The sequence below is a fragment of the Mobula hypostoma genome, chromosome 6 (assembly GCF_963921235.1).
Source record: "Mobula hypostoma chromosome 6, sMobHyp1.1, whole genome shotgun sequence".
In the NCBI taxonomy this organism is placed as follows: Eukaryota; Metazoa; Chordata; class Chondrichthyes; order Myliobatiformes; family Myliobatidae; genus Mobula; species Mobula hypostoma.
In genome coordinates, this window is record NC_086102.1 from 166,828,133 (window position 1) to 166,851,421 (window position 23,289).

The window sequence follows — 23,289 nt, forward strand, 5'->3', positions numbered from 1 at the left end:
TGTGACAATCGTGCCATATTCATTCAGGTCCTCTGATGAGTCCCTGAACAGGGCCAAGTCCACTGACTCAAAGCGATCCATTAGCTGTTTCTCTGCCTCCCATGACCACCCCTCATTGTCCTTACCTCTGGTGCCTCACTTTTTAGCCTCTGCCTGTATGCAGGTAGGAGGAGGACAGCCAGATCATTAGATATCCTGAAATGCTGTCTAGGGATAGAATGGTAGGCATTCTTAAGTGTAGCAGTGGGCTGGGACTCCTAGTGCTGCAGGTGATGTGCTGATGGTAATTGGACAGTAATTTCATCAAGCAAGCCTGATTGAAATTCCTGGCAAGAATGTGAAAGGTCTTAGGGTAGGCGGCTTCATGTTTGCTAATCACGGCACTCAATACATCAAGTACGTGCTGGGGATTTCGGAGGATAACTCTCTTGGTAAGTATAATGGACAGCACTTAATCATTAGATGTTCCAAGTCAGGAGAACAAGAGTGCGACAAGACTGCTATGTCCAAATTCCATGAAGTGTGATCTACAGTTCCTCGTATGTTCTACATTTCAATCCATCTGGTAGACTGTGAACCCCTTAGACATGATCACCATGTCTGGCGTGTCCTAAGTGAGCCATGTCTCAATGAAACAGAGAAAGCAGCAATTCCTTATTTCCCTCCTATGCAGCAATCTTGCCTTTAGGTCTTACATCTTGTTCTTTGGTACACGTTAGCCAGGAGGATGCTTGGAAGAGGTAACTTCATACCTCGGTGCTTTAATCTGGTTTGAATTCCACCCCGGCCGCCTCTCTTCTGACAATGGCCAAAGTTTGTCCACTTCAAGGTTTCTGCATTCCTGAGAGTCAAGTTCACCAAGTCCTTCTGAAGTACTTCAAGAAATTGTAAAATCACAAGTATGTCTAGATGCTTCAAACATATATTCCTCAATAGGATATTACTGCAGACTGCAGCAATCATAGTTCAGAAGAAGTATATCTAGAAGAAAATCTAGTAGTTTTGCGAGCTGCCCACAAAATATTGCCGTGTATCATCAGCACCAACTTCCTTTCATTCAAGATAAAGCTGCACGGCATGTGAGAGAGAATTGGTTGGGGGGAAGTAATTGGGGGAATGGCATTGACGGGATTGCTCTGAGAACTAGCATTGGCTTAATGGACTGAATCGTTCCTTCCAGGTCATGAGAAATATGAGAATTATGAGGATTTAATTGGGTAGAGAGATTAGGAGAGATCAAAGCAAGATACATTCAAAAACATTCAAATTACTGCAGGAATTCAGGAATGATGCCAAATGGGATTTATTTATACAAGTGATACAGAGTACATGAAATTTCTATCAAAACACTGTTGAATCTAAGCCAGTTGAAAAACTTAAAACTGTATTTAATAGAGCAGTTATCAAACCATAAGGCCATCAGACATAGGAACAGCATTAACCCATAACCTTTGATGCCCTTACTAATCAAGAACCCATCACCTCCACTTTTAATATACCCAATGACTTGGCCTCCACAGCTGCCTGTGGCAAAGTATTCCACAGATACACCAACGTCTGGCTAAAGAAATTTCTCCTTATCTCTGATCTAAAGTGATATCCTTCTATTCTGAGGCTATGCCTTCTGGTTTTAGACTTCCCTATTATAGGAAACATCATATGACCATAAGAGATAAGAGCAGAATTAGGCCATTCGGCCCATTGAGTCTGCTTCACTATTTCATCATGGCTGATCAATTTTCCTTCTCAACCCCATTCTCCTCCCTTCTCCCCATAACCTGACTAATCAAAAATCTATCATCCTCTGCCTTAAATGACCTGGTCTCCACAGCCGCCTGTGGCAATGAATTCTACAGATTCACCACTCTCTGGCTAAAGAAATTCTTCCTCATCCCCATTCTAAAAGGATGCCCCTCTATTCGGAGTTTCCTCTGGTCTTAGACTATCCCACCATAGGAAACAACCTCTCCACATCCACTCTGTCGAGGTCTTTCAACATTTGATAGGTTTCAATGAGGTCACGTCTCTTTCTTCTGTGTTCCAGTGAGTACAGACCCAGAGCCATCAAACGTCATCATATGATAAGCCTTTCAATCCTAGAATCATTTTTGTGAATCTCCTTTGAACCCCCTCCAACGTCAGCACATCCTTTCTTAGATAAGGGGCCTAAAGCTACTCACAATACTCCAAGTGAGGCCCCACCAATACTTCATAAAGCCTCAACCTTACATCCTTGCTTTTATATTCTAGTCCTCTTGAAATGAATGCTAACATTGCATTTGCCTTCCTCACCATAGACTAAACCTGCAAATTAACCTTTAAGGAATCCTGCACAAGGTCTCCCAAATCTCTTTGCACCTCGGATTTTTGAATTTTTGTCCATTTGGAAAACAGTCTACCCTTTTATTTCTTCTACCAAACCGCAAGACCATACACATCCCAACACTATATTTCATCTGCCATTTCTTTGTCCATTCTCTTAATCTGTTTAAGTCCTTCTGTACTTCCTCAAAACTACCTCCCCCACCACCTATCTTCATATTGTCTCCCCACTTGGCCACAAAGCCATCAATTCTGTCATCCAAGTCATCGACATATAACGTAAAAAGTGATCCCAACACAGACCCCTGTGGAACATCACTAGTCACTGGCAGCTAACCAGACTAGGTCTTTTAAAATTTGATAGGTTTCAAAGAGATCCTCCTTCATTCTTCTGAATTCCAGTGAGTACAGGCTCAGAGCCATCAAACTCTCCTCACAAATCAGAATCAGAATAATATCACTGGCATATGTCATAAAATTTCTTGTCTTTATGGCAACAGTACAATGCAACACATAATAATGGAGGAAAAAATGTGAAATGAATAGTTAAATTAAATAATTAGTGCAAAAATGTTTAAAAGCTAGTGTTCATGGGTTCAATATCTATTCAAAACTTATGGCAGAGAGGAAGAAGCTGTTTCTGAATCATTCAGTGTGTGCTTTCAGGCTTCTGTATCTCCTTCCTGATGGTAGCAATGAGAACAGGGTATCTTCAGGATGATGGGGGTCCTTAATGATGGATGCCGTCTTTTTGAGACACTACTCTTTGAAGATGTTCTGAATACTATGGAGGCTAGTGCCCGTGATGGAACTAACTAAGTCCACAAGTCTCTTCAGCTTATTTCAATCCTATGCAGTAGCAGCTCCCCACCAGATTGTGATGCAGCCAGTAAGAACACTGTTGACGGTACATTTGTAGAAATTTGCGAGTGTCTTTGGTAACATAACAAATCTCCACCAAACTCCTAATGAGATATAGCCACTGTCATGCCTTCTTTGTAGCTGCATCGATATGTTGGGCCCAGGATAGATTCTCAAAGGTATTAACACCTAGGAACGTGAAATTGCTCACTCTTTCCACATCTGATTTGTCTTTCAGGACTGGTGTGTGTTTCCTCATCTTACCCTTTCTGAAATCCACAATCAATTCTCTCACCTTATTGATATTGAGTGCAAGGTTGTTGCTGCGATACCGCTCAACTAGCTGATATATCTCACTCCTGTATGTCCTCTCGTCACTGTCTGACATTCTGCCAACAACGGATGTGTCGCCAACAAATTCATAGATGGTGTTTGAGCTGTGCCAAGCTACACAGCCATGGGTGTATAGAGAGGAGAGCACACATCCTTGAGGTGTGCCAGTGTTGAATGTCAGTGAGCTGGAGATGTTATTTCCAATCCACACAGATTGTGGTCTTCAGGTGAGGATGTTGATGATCCAGCTGCAGAGGGCGGTACAGAGGCCCTAGTTTTGGGGGCTTTTTGATCAGAATTGTAGGGATGATTGTGTTAACAGCATCCTGACATAGGTATTTGTATTGTCCAGGTGATCCAAGGATGTGTGAAGAGACAATGAGATCACATCCACTGTAGACCTATTGTGTCAACAGGCAGCGCGTCCAGTATGATAACCCTTTCATTCCTAGAATCATTCTTCTGAACCTCCTCTGATCACTCTCCAATCTCAGCACACCCTTTCTTAGATAAGCGGCCCAAAACTGCTCACAATACACCAAGTGAGGCCTCACCAGTGCCTTATAAACCTCGACATTATATCTTTGCTTTTATATTCTTGTCCTCTTGAAATAAATGCTCACATTGTATTTGCCTTCCTCACCACTGCCTCAATCTGCAAGGTAAATTTTAGGGAATCCGGCATGAGGACATCTAAGTCCCTTTGCACCTCGGATTTTTGCATTTTCTTCCTGTTTAGAAAATAGGCTATGCTTTTGTTCCTTCTACCAAAGTGCAAGACCATGCTTTCTGACACTGTGTTCCATCTGGCACTTCTTTGCCTATTCTCCCAATCTGTTCAAGTCCTCAATACTACCGGCCCTTCCACCCATCTTCATATCATCCTCTCTCATACCTCTATAATTCCCTTTACTCTACTGTAATACTGATACATCTGCCTTTAGTTTCTCCCTCTCAAACTGCAGTCTATCATATTTTGATTACTGTCTCCTAAAGGTTCCTTTACCTTCAACTCTTTAATTAAATCCGGTTCCTTACACAATGCCCAATCCAGAATTGATTTTCTCCTAGTGGGCTCAACCACAAGCTGCTTTAAAAAGCCATCCTGTAGGCATTCTACAAATTTTTTCTCTTCGAATCCAGCACCAACCTGATTTTCCAAATATACCCGCATATGGAAATCACCCATGACAATCATAACATTGCCCTTTTGACATGCAGTTTCTATTGCCAATTGTAATTTGTAGCCCACTTCCTGGCTATTGTTCAGCGATTTGTATGTAACTCCCATCAGGGTCTTTTTATCTCTGTCCATAAGGATTCTACATCTTCCAATGCTATGTCACTTTTCTGTCACTCTTTCTAGGGAGTTGATATAATATTTTACCAACAGAGCCACCCCACCCCCTGCCCACTGCCTACCAGTCTGTCCTTTCAAAACATTTTGTATCTAAGACCAAAAGACATAGGAGAAGAATTAGGTATCCTTGGACGTTAAGCTCCCAACTATGATCTTCTTTCAACCATGACTCAAAGGTGCCCACAATGTCATACGAACCAATCTCTAATTGCGCTAAAAGAACATTTGCTTTATTCTGTATACTGTGTGCATTCAAATATAACACTTTCAGTCCTGTATTCGTCACCCTTTTCAATTTTGTCACCATATAACCCTAAAACTCATCTCAATGACTGCAATCTTGCCCTATCATCTGCCGATCCTTCCTGACAGCCTCACTACACACTGCCTCTGCTTGTATACCAACTGCCCATCCTCAACCCTATCTCTCTGGTTTCCATTCCCCTGCCAAATTAGTTTAAACTCTCTCCAAAACTGGCCCCCACTGGATTCATGTGTAACCTGTCCCTTTAGTACAGGTTATACCTTCCAAGAAGAGATCCCATCCATCCAGAAATCTGAAGCCTTGCACCAGTTCCTCAGCCACACACTCACCTGCCAAATCATCCTACTTGTACCCTCAGTGACACGTGAGACAGGCGGTAATCCAGAGATCACCATCCTAGAGGTCCTGCTTTTCAACGTTCTAGCTAACTCCCTAAATTTGCTCTTCAGGATCTCCTCCCTTTTCCTACCTATGTCATTGGTGTCAATATGTAACAAGACTTTCCCTCTTTAGAATGCCGTGGACCCGCCCAAGATGTTTCTGACCCTGGCATACAGGAGGAAACAGTTGTCTCTTTCATGTCCATAGAATCTCATGTCTACTCCTCTAACAATGGAAATCCTTATCACTACTGTAGTCCTCTTTGCCCCCTTCCCTTCTGAGCCACAGCACCAGACTCAGTGCCTGAGACCCAGTCACTGCCTCTCTATGTCCGCTCTATCTAGGTCTTTCAATATTTGATAGGTTTCAAAGACATCCCCCACTCCTCATTCTTCTAAACTCCAGCAAGTACAGCCCCAGAGCTATTAAACACTCCTCATACTTTAACCCTTCCATTCCTGAGATCATTCTTGTGAACCTCCTCTGGACCCTCTCCAAAGTCAGCACATCCTTTCTTAGATAAGGGGCCCAAAACTGCTCACATTACTCAAAGTGCAATCTGACAGATGCCTTATAAAGCCTGGTCATTATATCTTTGCTTTTATATTCTTCTCTTGAAATGAACTCTAGCATTGCATTTGCCATCTTTACCACTAATTCAACCTGCAAGTTAACCTTAAGGGAATTGTGCACAATGACTTCCCAAGTCCCTCACCTCTGATTTCTGAACTTTCTGTATAGAAAATAGTCTACACCTTTATTCCTTCTACCAAAGTGCATGGCCTTTCACATTCCAACACTGTATTCCATCTGCCACTTCTTTGCCCATTCTCCCAATCTGTCCAAGTCTTTCTGTAGCAAACCTGTTTCCTTAACACTACCTGCCCCTCCACCTAACTTCATATCAGCCACAAACTTTGACCCAAAGACATTAATTCTGTCATCCAAATCTTTAACATACAATTTGAAAAGAAGCAGTCCCAACACTGACCCTTGTGGAACACCACTTCTCACCAGTAGCCAACCAAAAAAGACCCCCTTTATCCCACTCCTTGCCTCCTGCCAGTCAACCAATCTTCTATCCATGCTATTATCTTTCCTGAAATACTATGGGCTCTTATCTTGGCTCATTAATAGCACCTTGTCAATCGCCTTCTAAAAATCCAAGTAGCCACATCCATTCACTCTCCTTTGTCTATCCTGCCTGTTAGTTCTTCAATGAATTCCAACAGATTTGTCAGGCAATATTTCCATTTAAGGAAACCATGCTAACTTCGACCTATTTTATCGTGAGCCTCCAAATACCCCGAAACCTCATCCTTAATATTGGACTTCAGCATCTTCCCAATCACTGAAGTCAGGCTAACTGGTTTATAATTTCCTTTCTTAAAGAGTAGAGTGACATTTTCAATTTTCCAATCCTTCAGAACCATTCCAGAATCTAGTCATTCTTGAAAGATCACTACTTATGCCTCCACAATCTCTTTAGCTTCCTCTATCAGAACTGTCTTCCCACTAATTTTTGCTATAATATATGCCCTCTTTTTTTGTTTTTATGCTGTCTTTGACTTCCCTTGTCAGCCACGGTTGTTTCATCCACCCTTCAGAATACTTCTTTGAAATGAATCTATTCTGCACCTTCCAAATTGCTCCCAGAAACTCCAGCCATTGCTATCATCACTGCCAGTGTCCCCTTCCAATCAACTATGGCCAGCAATTCCTTCATGCCTCTGTATTTGCTTTTACTCCATCGTAATACTGATACAACTAATTTTAGTTTCTCCCTCTTGAATTGCGGGGGGAGGGGGGGATTCTATCATATTATGATCACTGTCACCAAAGGATTAATTTACCTTAAGTTCCTTAATCAAATCTGGTTCATTGCAGAACATCCAATCCAGAATTGCCCTGTGGGTTCAACCACAAACTGCTCTAAAAAAGCCATCTTGTAGGCATTCTACAAATTCTTTCCCTTGGGATTAGGCACCAACCTGATTTTCCCTACCTACCTGCACATTGAAATCCCCCATAGCTATCATAACATTCCTTTTCTATGCCCTCTTGTAATTTGTACCCCACATCCAGACTATTGTTTGGAGGCTTGTACATAACTCACATTAGGGACTTGTTACCTTTGCAGTTTCTTAACTCTACCCACAACAATCCTACATCTTCCAATCCTGTATCACCTCTTTCTCAGGGTTTGATTTCACTGTTTACCAACAGAGCCCCACCACCCCCTCTGCCTACTGGCCAGTCCTCCCAACACAATGCGCATCCTTGGATGTTAAGCTCCCAATTATGATCTTCATTCAGCCATGAATCAATGATGCCCACAACATCATACTTACCAATCTCTAACTGTACAAGATTATCTACATTATTCCCATACCATGTACACTCAAATATTACACCTTCAGTCCTGTATTCATCATCTTTTTTTAATTTTGCCAACTTATTAAAGGGAAGTTACATTTTTATCCATTTTTATTTATTGCCCTTTTATTTATTCTGAAGACTTTTATAATCTCTGCTGTGCTCTCCTTTCCTTTTACTTTACTTTACCCTCACTTTTCCAAACTGTTCAACTATTGAACCTACTATTTAGTTCAAGAACATAAGAAATAGGAGCAGGAGTAGGACATCCGGCCCAACGAGCCTGCCCCACCATTCAATAAGATCATGGCTGATCTGTCCATAAATTCAGCTCCATATACCTGCCTTTTCCCCATAACCCTTAATTCCCTTACTATGTAAAAACCTATCTCTTTCTTAAATATATTTAGTGAAGAAGCCTCAACTGCTTCCCTGGGCAGAGAATTCCACATATTCACCACTCTCTGGGAAAGACAGTTTCTCCTCATCTCTATCCCAAATACTCTCCCCTGAATCTTGAGGCAATGTCCCCTAGTTCTAGTCTCACCTACCAATAGAAACGACTTTCCAACTTCTATCTTATCTATCAAAATTTTGTATGTTTCTGTAAGATCCCCTCTCATTCTTCTGAACTCCAGAGAGCATAGTCCCAGGCAACTCAATCTCTCCTCAAGGACATACTTCAACCCATCCCACCGACTGCAAATTTGCCTTACCAAAAGCCACAATTGTGGCTGACAAGGGAAGTCAAAGACAGTATAAAAACAAAAGAGAGGGCATATATTATAGCAAAGATTAGTGGGAAGACAGTGCTATCCTGCCCAATGCTCTCATTACATGCTGTTCCACTTATGTACCCATCCTCTGCCCCATCCTCTGCCCTATCACTCCAGTTCCTACCCCCTGCCAAATAAATTCAAACACTCCCACAACTTTAGCAAACCTGTGATGGAACCCAAATGGCTGAGTGGAATTTAGATACAGATTAATCATGGTATAACTGAATCTTTGAACAGGGTCCAGGAGTTTGCTGGGCAACTATCAGCAATATTAACACAGATGGCACAGCAACACCCAAAGTGTTTGAGGAGCACAGCGTGTCAAGCAACATTAATGAATGAAAATGGACAGTCAATGTTTCATGTGGAGACCCTTCATCTACATCATGTCTCCATTGTCACATATTCCATGTAATTTGTCCAGATGGGTCTATGGTAGTAACTGGTACAACAGCAGAGGACCAAACTCTGGAAATTCTAGAAATCCATTGCTGAATTCCTGGTCAATAATGAGTTAACTCATTTTATAAGTATCATTTCCACTATCCCGTAGAATTGAATGGAATTATAGTGTTCTAGCACATAAAGAATCCTTTCAGCCTGTGACATTTCATAAAAGAACTTCCCTGCTTGGTTCGACATAACCCTTTTCCCCTATAATCCTGCTGACCTGGTTTAGATGAAAAACATCCCAGATAATTGAGGGATGTAAGGGAGGAAATTGCAGAGGCTCTGCCCATAACCTTGCAAACAGAGGCAAAAAACTGGAAAATTGCACGTGTAATACTTCTATTTGTTTTCAAAAACTTTATAGGGTTAAGTCCAGTAACTTCAGATCCGTTTGTGGTGGGGGGAAGCTCAGTCATTGCAGACAGAATTAGCAGCCATTTGGAAAAGTGTGAATTGATTAAGGAAAGCCAGCACTGATTTGTTAATGACAACTTGTGTCCAACTAACTTGGTAGAACTCTTTGATGGACAACAGAGAGGGTCAATGAGAGAAATGCACTGTACCTAGTGTTTATGGACTTCAGAAAGACATTTTTCATAATAGACTTGTCAGCAAGATTGAAGGGGATGGAATAAATGTGTCTGCAGCAGCACGGACAGAAAACGGGTGAAGTAACAAGAATCAGAAAACTAGAGTGAAAAGTTGTTTCACTCCTGGCCTAGAGGGAAGTAAACAGTGGGGGATGAAGGCTCAGTTATTCCATCCACTGTTAGGTGATAGATGGAACCAGATGAGGAGAGGGCAGGGATGGTGGGCAAATGGAGCCAGGTGGGGGTGGGAGAGGGAAAGGTGGAATATTGAGGTAGAGGATGGTAGGAGATAGGTGAAACCAGATAAGGGAGGGATAATGGACAAGTGGATCCAGGTGAGGGAGGTGATAGGAAAGGTAAACCAATGGTGAAGTAACCCAGGTCAGGTGTGTGGGTGATTGGTAGATGGACCAGGTGGGGGATGGTAGAGAGTCTTGGCAATGAGGAAGGGAGGAATGAAAGGGAGAGAGAATCTGGGTGGACTGGTGTGATTGGAAAAGGAACGCAGGGGTGTGAGTTCCTGGAACGGGAAAGGTCAATGTTCATACTATTAGGATGTAGGCTCACTTCTATGTACAGGCTACCTTCCTTCTATGCTCTTAGTCCTGATGCAGGGTCTCAATCCATACAGTGACCATGCCTTTACCTCCACAGATGCCGCCTGACATACTAAGTTCCCCATCCAGTTTGTATTTGTTTTGCTTTATAAGAAGAGCCACTGAGTACTACTGAGAGGAAGTCAGGTCTGTCCCTGGTTCCACCACAAATGGAATCTGCCTCCAAATCTAATGTCACACTTCAGGAAAGATGCAAGTGTTTTGGAGAGGGTGCAGAAGCAATCTATGAAAATTTGACCAGGAACAAAGGTCTTCTCTTGTGTGGAAACAGTGAGAAGTCTGAGGATTTTCTCCTTGGAACAAAGGAGATCATGAAGAAATCAGATACAGGTACATGAAGGGCATGGACAAAGTGAATATGGAGAAACCTTTTCAGGAAAAGGGTCAAGAACATGGGGATATTCCTCTCCTTCCCAGCCGGTCACTTGGGATTGGGGACACTTTGTTTCGACTCAGGTTTGTGGTGGGTCACTGATGTGGAAACACATCGGTTTGGCTAGAGGTGTCTGACAGGACAGGGCAGGTGGGTGGGTGGTGGGTGGTCTGTGGTCTGTGAGGAGGCAGGCTCTTCCTGCTACTTGCAGGACTTCTACCTGCCATGTACCCTGACAGGAATGGTGACTGCTGGACAGATTACCACCTAAGTGGCTTTATTATTTCCTTCTGCCTGACTCCAAAGCATCCGTATCAACTGAAATGCAACACACACAAAATGCTGGAGGAACTCAGCAAGTCAAGCAGCATCTATGGAATTGAATAAACAGTCGATGTTTCAAGCTGAGACCCTTCTTCAGGACTGAAAGGGAAGGGGGGAAGATGTCAGAATAAAAAGGTGGGAGGAGAGGAAGAAGGACTAAAAGGAGATAGGTGAAGCCAAGTGGGTGGGAAAAAGGCTGAAGAAGAAGGAATCTGATAGGAGGGTGGACCATGGGAGAAATGGAAGGAGGAAGGGACCCTGGGGGAGGTGATAGGCAGCTGAGTAGAGGTAAGAGTCCAGAGTGGGAAATAGAAAAAGAGGGAAGGGGAGGGAAAATGCTTTTACCAGAAGGAGAAATCAATATTCATACCATCAGGCTGGGTGCCACCCAGACAGAATATAAGGTGTTGCTCCTCCACCCTGAGGGTGGCCTCATTTTGGCACAAGGGAAGGCCAGGGACCCTCATGTCGTAACAGGAATAGGAATTGGAAATAAAATACTGAGCCACCAGTTAGTTCTGCTTTTGCTGGGTGGAGGGGAGGTGCTCAAAGAAGTGGTCCCCCAATTTACAATGGATCGCACCGATGTAGAGGAGGCCACATTGGGAGTACTAGACACAATAGACAACCCCAGCAGATTCACGGGTGAAGTGTTACCTCGCCTGGAAGGACTGTTTGAAGTACTCAGTGGAGGTGAGGGAGGAGGTGAACACTTTGGCCACTTGCAGGGATAAGTGCTAGGAGGGAGATTAGTGGGGAGGGACAAATGGACAAAAGAATCACAGAGGGAGCAATCCCTGTGGAAAGTGGGGGTGGGGGGTAAAGATATGTTTGGTGGTAGGATCTCTTTGGAGATGGTGGAAGTTGCAGGGGATGATGTGTTGGACGTGGAGGCTCATGGGGTGGTTGGTAGGTGAGAACAAGAGGAATTCTATCACTATTAAGGCAGTGGGAAGATGGGGTGAGTGTATTTGCTTGGGAAATGGAGGAGATGCGGGTGAAGACAGCATCAATGGTGAAGGAAGGGAAACCCTGTTCTTTGAAGAAGTAAGATATCTCTGATGTCCTGGAATGGAAAGCCACATCCTGGGGACAGATGCAGTGGAGACGAAGGAACTGAAGAAAGGGAATGGCATTTTTACAGGGGACAGGGTGGAAAGAGGTATAGTCAAGTTAACTGTGAGTATCAGTAGGTTTATAAAAGATGTCGGTTGACAGTTTGTCTCCAGACATGGAGAGAGAGAGAGAGATCGAGAAAGGGGAGGGAGGTGTCAGAAATGGACAAGTGAACTTAAGGGCAGGGTGGAAGTTATAGGCAAAATTGATGAAATTGACAAGCTCAGCATGGGTGTATGAAGTAGCACCAATACAGTGGAGAAAGAGCTGGGGAACATTACTGGGAAAGGTTTGGAACATGGGCTGTTCTGCGTAGCCAACGAAGAGGCTGGCATAGCTGGAGCCCATGCAGCTGCCCATGGCTACCCCTCAGGTCTGAAGAAAGTGGGAGGAGACAAAGAAAAAACTGTTGAGGGTGAAGGCCAGTTCTGCCAGACGGAAGAGGGTGATGGTGGAGGAGAACTAGATAGTTCTTTTATTGAGAAAAAAGTGGAGAGCTTTAAGGCCTTCTTCATGGGGGTAGAACTCTAAAGGGACCGGACACCCATGGTGAAAATGAAGTGGTCAGGACCAGCAAATTGAAAGATACTGAGGAGATCAAGAGTGTGAGAAGTGTCATTGATGTAGGTGGGAAGGGACTGAACCAAGGGGTATAGAATGGAGTCGAGGTATGAGGACATGAGTTCAGTGGGGCTGGAGCAGACGGAGACAACATGCCTACTCAGACAGTCAGGGCGCTGCAATGGCAACCTTCGTCATGACATCCAACTGTCGAAGATTCAGAAGAGTCATCTTGCTGCCCACCACAGGGAAGTCATCTCCAGGATCCTGCTGCCGCTAAGTTAACAAATTTCACAACACTGGTCGGTGATACTAACCCTGATTCTGGTCCTGAACTTGCACATATTGACAATAAAGCTGACTTTGATTCCATCAGGAAAAACATTGAAACACCACGATTTCAGCCGGCCGCAGAACCTCATCTACATTTTACTTGGTGAACCAAAAGTGACAACTGGAAGAAATATTTTACACGGTAAATAGCTAGGCCTGGACTGGAAGAAGTATTTTACACAGTAAATAGCTAGGCCTGGAAGGCACTGCTGCCAACAGGAGCAGCTTCGATTACGGCCTTCAGGGAACCGAGAAGGTATCTGAAAGGAAAGGAATGCATTTTCAGGACTGTGGGGAGAAGGATTATTCTTACATCAATGAACCAAATAGCTTAATTGCTGTGATTCTGTGAATTAGTGTTCTATCACTCTTTAAGATACTGTGCTGCAGATCTTAAGAAGCCTCTCAGTGAATAAATATCTTCTTTTTCCTCTGCTCTTTCTTTACCAACTACTTTAAGTTGGGCAGGAGGTATAGAAGCCTGAAGTCCCACATCACAAGGTTCAAGAAAAGCTATTTCCCTTCAGCAATTTGGCTTTTCAGCATTGAATCACAGTGCATTTAAGTTGGCTTTCTTGACACTGATCAACAGAAAAAGACTCTTTCGTGTCAAACTGAAAACAGCTCTCTCTAAAGTGACCTAAATTAACTACAAATACAGTATAAAAAACTAAATTATTGATTGCATAAATATTCAACCCCTCCTCCATTAATATGACACAACAAATCATCACTGGTGCAACCAATTGGTTTTAGAAGTCACATAATTAGTTAAATTAAGATCTGTTTTTGGAGAGGTGTGCAGTCAACTAGTTTCAATTGATTATAGTAAAAGTACACCTCTATCTGGAAGGTCCAACTGCTGGTGAGTCAGTATCCTAGCAAAAATCACATCATGAAGACAAAAGAACACTCCAAACAAGTCCGCAAAAAGGTTATTGAAAAGCACAAGTCAGGAGATGGATACAAGAAAATTTCCAAGTCACTAAATATCCTTTCAAGTACAATTAAGTCAATCATGAAATGTGAAGAATATAGGACAGCTGTAAATCTGCCTAGAGCAGGCCATCTTCAAAAACTGAGTGACAGTGCAAGAAGGGGACTAGTGAGGGAGGCCACCAAGAGATCTATGACAACTCTGGAGGAGTTACAAGCTTTGGTGGCTGAGATGGGAGAGACTGCACATACAACAACTGTTGCCCAGGTGTTTCATCAGTTGCAACTTTATGGGAGAGTGGCACTGTTGAAAACAAAAACTCATGAAATGTCAGCTAGATTTTACCAGAAGGCATGTGGGAGACTCTGAAATCAGCTGGAAGAAGGTTCTATGGTCTGGTGAAACCAAAATTGAGGTTTTCTGCCATCAGACTTAATGCTGTGTTTGACGTAAGCCAAACACCACACATCATCAACAATACACCGTCTATACTGTGAAGCATGGTGGTGGCTGCATCATGCTGTGAGGATGCTTCACTACAGCAGGCCCTGGAAGGCTTGTGAAGGCAGAGGGTAAAATGAATGCAATATACAGAGAAATCCTGGAGGAAAACCTAATGCAGTCTGCAAGAGAACTGTGACTTGGGAGAAGTTTTGTTTTCCAGCAAGATAATGACCCCAAGCATAAAGCCAAAGCTACACAGGAATGGTTTAAAAACAACAAAGTTAATGCCCTGGAGCGGTCAAGTCAGAGACCAGACCTCAATCCAATTGAGAATTTGTGACTGGACTTGAAAAGTGCTGTTCATTCACGATCCTCATGCAATCCGATAGAGCCTGAGGAGTTTTGTAAAGAAGAATGGGGAAAAATTGCAGTGTCCAGATGTGCATAGCTGATAGAGACCTATCCACACAGACTCAAGGCTGTAATTGCTGTCAAAGGTGCATCTACTAAATACTAACTTGAAGGGGGTGAATACTTGTGCAATCAATTATTCTATGTTTTATATTTGTAATTTATTTAGATAACTTTGTGGAGATCAGTTCTCACTTTGACATAAAAGTCTTTTCCTCTTGATCAGTGTCAAAAAAGCCAAATTAAATCCACTGCAATTCAGTGCTGTAAAACAGTGAAACATGAGAACTTCTTGGGGGGGGGGGGTGAATATTTTTTATAGGCACTGTAACATACAATAGAAACTCCGGGAATATCGATGGGGGGAGTAGAAGGCAACCTGTATTGTGGTTGACTGCAGATTACTGTGGCATTCATGGAATCAGTGTCTGGACTATATAATTTTTTTGGCGTGGTTGTATTTTACTGATATTTTATATGTGTGTGGACTAAGCCTCAAGATGTGTTGTTGCCTGTATACGGCCGCCGGGAGAGAGGTGTCGGAACCAGAGTTCCAACAGGGGCACTGTGGCGTGGTGTCCAGGCTGGACTTACTGCTGCCCCTCCTCCAGTGTGTGCTCAGCAGAAAATAATGCTCAGCATTGTGGTCAACTGCAGATTTCTGCGGCATTCATGGCTCAGGTCTGGACTTCCTTATGAGTGGCTGTACCTTACCAATACCTTTATGTGCTTGCTATCTTGAATGTGTGATGTGTGCTTTATGCTGTGTGTGTCTGTTAGTACTGTGTCTTACACCTTGGTCCCAGAGTAACGTTGTCTTGTTTGGCTGTATTTATGGGTACTCACGTATGGCTGAATGACAATTGAACTTGAATTGAATTGCAGAGCAGTGTATATTGGCCAGATGGGATGCACAGTGGAAACCCGCATCAAGGAGGACAGGAGGTGTAACCGTTTGGGTTACCCAGAGAATTTGGCGGGAGCAGAACATTCCATTCACAATGGCCATTGGATTGACCTCAAAGGCACAAAACTACAGTGCCGCAGCAATGGTTTTTGAGACAGTCTGGTGAAGGAAACCATTGAAGTAAAACTAGAGGAAAAGAGTTTTAACAAAGATGAAGGTCTCATTCTAAGGAAGAACTGCAACTCGATTGTAAACAAGTTTGCAAGATGGAAACCTGATTGGATGAGAATGAATCAATCAGGAGGGAAGGACATTAGGGGTATAAATACCACCAGACTAGACATGCCTAGGCATCATCCTTGATGCAGATGGCAGAGTTTAACATCGAAATGTTGGTTAAAACTGGCACCTGGACCCGGCTGGAAGCCAGAGGAGTTTATTCGAACTGAATTCAGTTTGACAATGAAAATGCCACTGTATATTAGAAAGAAGTGATTAGACCCTCTAACTTGAGATGACCATTTCCTGGCACCTCTATGACATGACCCGAGATTAAGTAGCTGAATGAACGCTACAAACATTTGGGTCCCATACACATGAATGTGAAAACATTTGTATGATTATACTACAAAAGCTTCCATATAAATGCAAATTATTGTTTTCCTTGCTTTATGGATGTTTGATTCACAAATTTCCATGATGACGCAATTGACTTATTGGAGTACATGCCTTTAATGTACAAGCTGATAGTTTGTTGAGGGGGAAGGGACAGCCTCAAATCATCTCCATTCAGGCTGAAACCCTATTCTGGCTGTGGAGTTTGAACACTCTAAATTAGCTGGTGACAAGGGGGACAACCTACCTGGGGGAGCCACAGTGACCGAGTCTCTGGCACTGAGTCTGGTGCTGTGGCTCAGCAGACCAGAGAGATGAAGAGCACTGTTGTGTTGATAGGAGAGTCCACAGTCAGAAGAACAGAGACGAGACTCTGTGGGCAGGATAGAGACACACAGATCGTATGCTGTCTCCCTGGTGCCAGGGTCAGGGATGTCTTGGATCAGGTCCATGGCATTCTTAAGGGCAAGGGTGCGCAGCCATAATTCTTGGTACATATTGGCACAAATGACATAGGTGGACAAGGTGAGCAGGTCCTGAAGACAGATTTTAGGGAGTTAGGTAGAAAGCTGAAAAACAGGATCTCTAGGGTAGTAAGCTCTGGATTGTTGCCCAAGCCACGCACCAGTGAGAGTAGGAATAGGATGATTTGGCAGGTGAATGCATGCCTGAGGAACTGGTAGGGGTTCAGATTTATGGATCATTGGGATCTCTTCAGGGGAAGGTAAAACCTGTACAAAAGGGACGGGTTACACCTGAACCTGAGGGAGTCCAATATCCTTGTGGGCAGGTTGGCTACAGATGTTCAGGAGGGTTTAAACTAATCTGGCAGGGGGATGGGAACCAGACTGATAGTGCTGAGGATGAGGTAGTTGGCTTATAATCAAAGGCAACATCTAGTAAGACCCCTAGCAAGGAGAGGCTGATGACAGGGCAAAATTGCAGTCAACTGAATAAGTTGCAATGTAAAAGGCAGACAATATCAAAAAGCGTGAAGGTGTTACATTTGAATGTGGGCAGTATACAGAATAAGTTTGATGAATTTATAGCACAGTTACAGAGCGGCATCACTGACTCACGGCTGAAAGAAGATTATAGCTGGGGACTTAATGTCCAAGGATACATGTCATATCAAAAGGACAGGCAGGAAGGCAGAGGGGACGGCATCAGAAAGAGGTCACGTAGAGTCAGAAGGTGCTGAATCATTGTGGATAGAGTTAAGGAACTGCAAGGGTGAAAAGACCATATGGGAGTTGTATAGACCCCCAAACAGCACTAAGGATATGGTCTACAAATTACAATGGAAAATAAAATATGCATGCCAAAAGGCCAATGTTACAATAGTCATGGGGGATTTCAATATGCAGGTAGATTGGGAAAAGCAAGTTGGTGCTGGACCAAAAGAGAGGGAATTTCTAGAATACCTATGAAATGGCTTTTTAGAGCAGCTCATGGCTTGAGTGTTGTGCAATGAATTGCAATTGATTAGCAAGCTTCAAGTAAAAGAACCTTTAGGGGTCAGTGACCATAATATGATAGAATTCACCTGAAATTTAAGAAGGAGAAGCTAAAATCAGATGCATCAGTATTACAGTGGAATAAAGGGAATTACAAAGACATGAGAGAGAAATTGGCCAGAATTTATTGGAAAAGAACACTGGCAGAGATAACAGCAGAGCAACAATGGCTGGAATTTCTTGAAGCAGATTGGAAGGCATGGGATATATACATTCCAAAGAGGAAGAAGTAATCTTAAGGCAAGATGACACAACTGTGGCTAACAAGGGAAGTCAAATCCAACATAAAAGCCAAAGAGAGGGCATATAATAAAGCAAAGGATAGTGGGAAGTTAGCAGATTGGGAAGCTTTTAAAAACCAACAGAAAGCAACTAAAACAAATCATTACAGAGGTAAAGATAGAGTACAAAAGTAAGCTAGCCAATAATATTAAAGAGGATACAAAAAGTTTCTTCAAATATATAAAATGTAAAAAAAAGGCAAGAGTGTATATCGGAAAGCTGGAAAATGATGCTGGAGAGGTGGTATTGGGGGACAAGGAACTGGCAGACGAACTGAATCAGTATTTTGCATCAATTTCCACAGTGGAAGACACAAGCAGTATGGTGGAAGTTCCAGGTGTCGGAGGTTATGAAGTGTATGAAGTTACCATAACTAGGGAGAAGGTTTTTGGGAAAGTGAAAGATCTGAAGGTAGCAAGTCACCTGGACCAGATGGTGTACATCCCAGGGTTCTGAAAGAGGTGGCTGAAGAGATTGTGGAGGCATTAGTAATGACCTTTTGCAGAATCTCTAGATTCTGGAATGGTTCTGGGAGATTGGAACATTGTAAGTATCACTCCACTGTTCAAGAAGGGAGAGAGGCAGAAGAAGAGAAACTATAGGCAGTGAGTCAGTGGTTGGGAAGATGTTGGAGCCGATTGTTAAGGAAGTCGATTTGGGGTAATTGCAGGCACATGATAAAATAGGCCATAGTCAGCATGGTTTCCTCAAGGAAAAATCTTGCTTGACAAATCTTTTGGAATTCTTTAAAGAAATTACAAGCAGGATAGAAAAAGGAGAATTGGTTGATGTTGTGTACTTGCATTTTCAGAAGGCCTTTGACAAGGTGCTTAACAAGTTATGAGCCATGGTATTACAGGAAAGATTCTAGCATGGATAAAGCAGTGGCTGATTGGCAGGAGGCAAGAATGGAAATAAAGGGAGCCTTTTCTGCTTCGCTTCTGGTGACTAGTGTGTTCCACAGGTGTCTGCGTTGGGACCAATTTTTTTTATGTTATGCATCAATGCTTGGATGACAGAATTGATGGTTTTATTGCAAAGTTTGCAGATACGAAGATAGGTGGAGGGGAAGTTAATTTTGAGGAAGTAGAGAGACTACAGAAGGACTTAGTCAGATTAGGACAATGGGAGAAGAAGTGGCAGATGGAATGCAGTTTCAGGAAGTGTATGGTCATTCACTTTGGTAGAAGAAATGAAAGGGTTGACTATTTTCTAAATGGTAAAAAACAGGCACAAAGGGACTTGGCAATCCTTATGCATGATTCCCTGAAGATTAATTTGCAGATTGAGTCTGTGGTGAGGAAGGCAAAAGCGATGTTAGTATTCATTTCAAGAGGACTAGAATACAAAAGCAAGGATGTAATGTTGAGACTTTATAAAGCACTGGTAAGGCCTCACTTGGAGGATTGTGAGCTGGTTTGGCTCTTATATCTTAGAAAGGATCTGCTGAAACTGGACAGGGTTCAAAGGAGGTTTACGAAAATCATTCCAGGATTAAATGGCTTATCATATGAAGAGCGTATGATGCCTCTGGGTCTGTATTCACTGGAATTCGGAAGAATGAGGGGCGACCTCATTGAAACCTATCAAATGGTGAAAGGCCCAGATGGAGTGGATGTGGAGAGGATGTTTCGTATGGTGGGAGAGTCTAAGACCAGAGAACAGGGCTTCAGAATAGAGGAGTGTCCTTCTAGAATGGAGATGAGGTGGAATTTCTTTAGTCAGAGAGTGGTGAATTTTTGGAATTTATTGCCTCCAGCAGCTGTGGAGGTCAAGTCTTTATGTACTGTATATTTAAGGCAGAGGTTGATAGATTCTTGATGGGCCAGGGCATGGAGGGAAATGGGGGAAAAGGCAGGTGATTGGGGCTGAGGGGAAAATGGTTCAGCCATGATGAAATGGCAGAGCAGACTCGATGGGCCAGATGGCCTAATTCTGCTCTTTAAAAAGAGAAAAGAAGTTGTTGACAGAGTACTAAATACCTGCTTAGCTGTGGGAAGAGGGTGGGGAGAGGACAGGGGGCTAATGGCTAATTCATTTTATGCAATTCTGTTTCTTTGAATGCAACAGGAAACTGGCATAGTAGATAATATTGAATTCCAATTTCTGGCAAAGCAACTTTAATTCAGGTACAATTTAACTTATATCAATCCTAAATAGAGATTTTGATATGGTCTTACATCGATAAGAAATCTGTTTGTTATCCAGCTACTCAGATGGTTTAGTTTGACTTCATCGCACCCAGAAATGATTATTTTTGTTTAAATTTACACAGAGGCCATCCATAATCCAGTACACACATACTATATATTGACTAAAATCTCTGTAAGGTATTTTACGTTGAACATAGAGAACAGTACAACACAATATGTGCCTTTCAGTCCATGATGTTGTACCGACCTGTTAACCTACAGGAAGTGTCTTGTTATACTTGAATAACATGGATCAGAATGTGCATGTAAATTTAAGTGGATTTGTTATATTAGAGTGAACAAGCATATACCTGTAAATAATTTATAAGTCGTTTAAAATAACTATGTTTCTAACATTCTTTTCCACTTCAATGAAAGACGCTTCAAATTTTAACTCTTTTAAGGAGCCATCACAGACTAAGCATATGTGCATATTTTAAACTTCAAACCCTCTGAAGGTTCTAAATGCCTCTGGAGCAGCCATTTCAACTTCAAAACATCGGCAATTTTATCATAATGCCACCTAGACAACAAAAGGCTATCGCTTACCTGAGGTATTAACCTTCATTTATAAAAGGTCGACCTATTAAAATACACAACAATATGAACTATCTCAAGTTTTTAAAAAAATCTCGCTTCCTCGTTGTTTCCAACTCGATGTTGCCAGCGGCTGGGAGAAGTCGCGCGGGAAGAATAACAAACTGAGCGCCACAAGGTGGCAGCACAAGGCAAAAGCAACTGGCAGGCTTGTTGTTTCGTTCCCCGCAATTGGTCACCGCCAAATCCCTGTAAGCAAGGCAATAAAATTTTATAGAACTGCTAAATTTCCCAATTAGTTCAATTGTGTGTAAGATTATTTCATTTTTACCTTTATACAGCTGCCCCACTGCATTTTTTAAGCGTGAACTTAAATAGTTTACGAAAGGACGTCAATTGAAACGGTCTTCCTAATACTGACTGACAAACTGAGTTTCTAAGAGTTTTTTACATTGAGAAATCAACAGATACTGGAAATCCGAAATAAAACCGGAGAATGATGGGGGGGGGGGAACAAACTATTCCGGTTAGGTAGCATTCAGGGATAAAGAAATATTTCACTTCAGAGTCCTTCACCAGAATGTAAAGTTTATAATCAGATTTGAAAATTGGTCGGATGCAAAGCTACTCTCTCTGGAAACAGAATTGTTGACTCATATAAACATTTATACCACATACAGCCTGCCTTCGGCCCATCGGATCTGTGCTGGTGGAGTACGCAGCCAAACACGACCTTCCATCCCTCATATAAGTACTTTTTAATGTGCCGAGGATTTTTGCCTCTCTATCAGTAGTGAATTCCAGACTCCTTACCACCCACGGGGGTGATTTTATAATCCCCCTATCTCCATTCTAATCCTACCAGTTCCTTTAAATCTCTGCCCCCGGATGCTGACCTCTCTGCGAAGGGAAATGGGCCCTTCCTATTTAATCAAATGTGCCCCCTCATTTATTTGTGTTTATTTGTTTCGTTTCAAGGATACATAAGGAGGACAAAGCGGGTTATTGTGGTAGCAGAGATTCCCAGCTCTGTTACACGCACATCAGCGGCTGCCCTCCGGCTCCGGCCCCGGCTCCGCCCCAGCCCAGCGCCAGCCTGAGCGGCGGACCGCTCGCGTCACGGACACCACCGCGACAGCCTATCGGCCGCGGCCCAGCGGCGTGACGACCGCTGCACGTGACGTGTCTTTAACGCCGGAGTCCCTGTCGTCGAGGGTAAATGTAGAGCATGAGCACCGCGCAGCTTGTTCGGACACAGCCATAATAACATGGTTTCTGGATCAGCACTGAAGTTTTTCTGAGCTGACGTTTGTAACTTTGCATTTCTAAAATATATTTTTCTTTTTTTAAAAAAAATGACCGGAGTATTTGACAGTCTCGCTGCAGATATGCATTCGAACCAAATTACCTCGAGTTATCACAACATGCACAAGTCCCACTCCCAGGAATCTCCAACGTTGCCAGTGTCTACTGCAACTGACAGCAGCTATTACAATGGGCAGCAGCACGTCCCCTGCACTGGGTCGCCTTACGGACAGCTTAACTCCTATCAGCTTCACGTTGGTAACATGAACAATCTTTCGTATAGCGCCAAATCCTATGAAATCAGTTACACAAATTGTTACAATACCTACACTTCCTTTGGTACAAGTAATTCGCCGGTAAATACTGATATAGGTAAGATATCGAATTCAATCATTTGATTGATTGCTATAGTAACACGAACTTTTCGCAAGTTGTGAAGACGTGGAGTTTAATTTGATTACATTGGAAGCTAGTTATATTTAACAATGCAATGCGGCTGTATACGTGTGTCTATGTTTCTGACGTTCAGTGTAAATGTTTCTGTTATCGACAATTAGATTTGACTAACAATTAGAAAATAATTATTGATCAAATAAAACCAATCCTTATGGAAGATCGCAGACACGGAATATTAACCGTTTCTCTTTCTACAAACCCTCGCTCGCGTGCTGGGGGTTTACCCAGCAATTTTTATTTCGTTTCAGAAAATAATTGCGTTTTTTTTCTCTCAGAAAAAGAAGAGTGCGAGCCTGAAATAAGAATAGTCAATGGGAAACCAAAGAAAGTTCGAAAGCCCCGAACCATTTACTCCAGCTTTCAACTGGCAGCTTTGCAAAGACGGTTCCAGAAAACCCAGTATTTGGCTTTGCCCGAAAGGGCCGAGCTGGCTGCGTCCATGGGCCTTACACAAACTCAGGTAAAACTGCACCATGGAGAACGCTCTGAGAGAATGGCTATATTTAATATGCTCGTTACAGTTCTACACGTTAAACTCTAAAAACAAAATAAAACTTGCCCCAACGTTTCTCTAAGCTTAATTGCGACGTGGACGTATATTGTTGAGCTTTATAAATGTTGTAATCTTTTGCATTGCAGTTTCTA

At 42.7% G+C, this 23,289-nt stretch overlaps 1 protein-coding gene and 1 long non-coding RNA gene across 3 annotated transcripts in view; one reads left to right on the forward strand and one right to left on the reverse strand.

Annotated features, from left to right (window-relative positions):
* LOC134347718 (uncharacterized) overlaps positions 1–21,882 on the reverse strand; it is a 33,339-nt gene extending 11,457 nt beyond the window's left edge. The window contains exons 1-3 of the long non-coding RNA XR_010018239.1: positions 21,867–21,882; positions 21,215–21,303; positions 20,896–21,132 (exon numbers count right to left, since the gene is read on the reverse strand). This is a non-coding gene — a long non-coding RNA (uncharacterized LOC134347718). The remainder of the gene's footprint in view (positions 1–20,895; positions 21,133–21,214; positions 21,304–21,866) is intronic.
* LOC134347717 (homeobox protein DLL-4-like) overlaps positions 1–23,289 on the forward strand; it is a 56,668-nt gene that overhangs the window by 30,484 nt on the left and 2,895 nt on the right. Inside the window, exons 4-5 of one of the 2 annotated variants that reach the window (XM_063050107.1) lie at positions 21,862–22,560; positions 22,920–23,104. In XM_063050107.1, the coding sequence (XP_062906177.1) occupies positions 22,239–22,560; positions 22,920–23,104 (507 nt within the window). In that variant the 5' untranslated portion in view covers positions 21,862–22,238. Of the gene's footprint in view, positions 1–21,861; positions 22,561–22,919; positions 23,105–23,289 lie in introns of those variants that run through there. The other variant, XM_063050108.1, reaches the window with a different exon arrangement.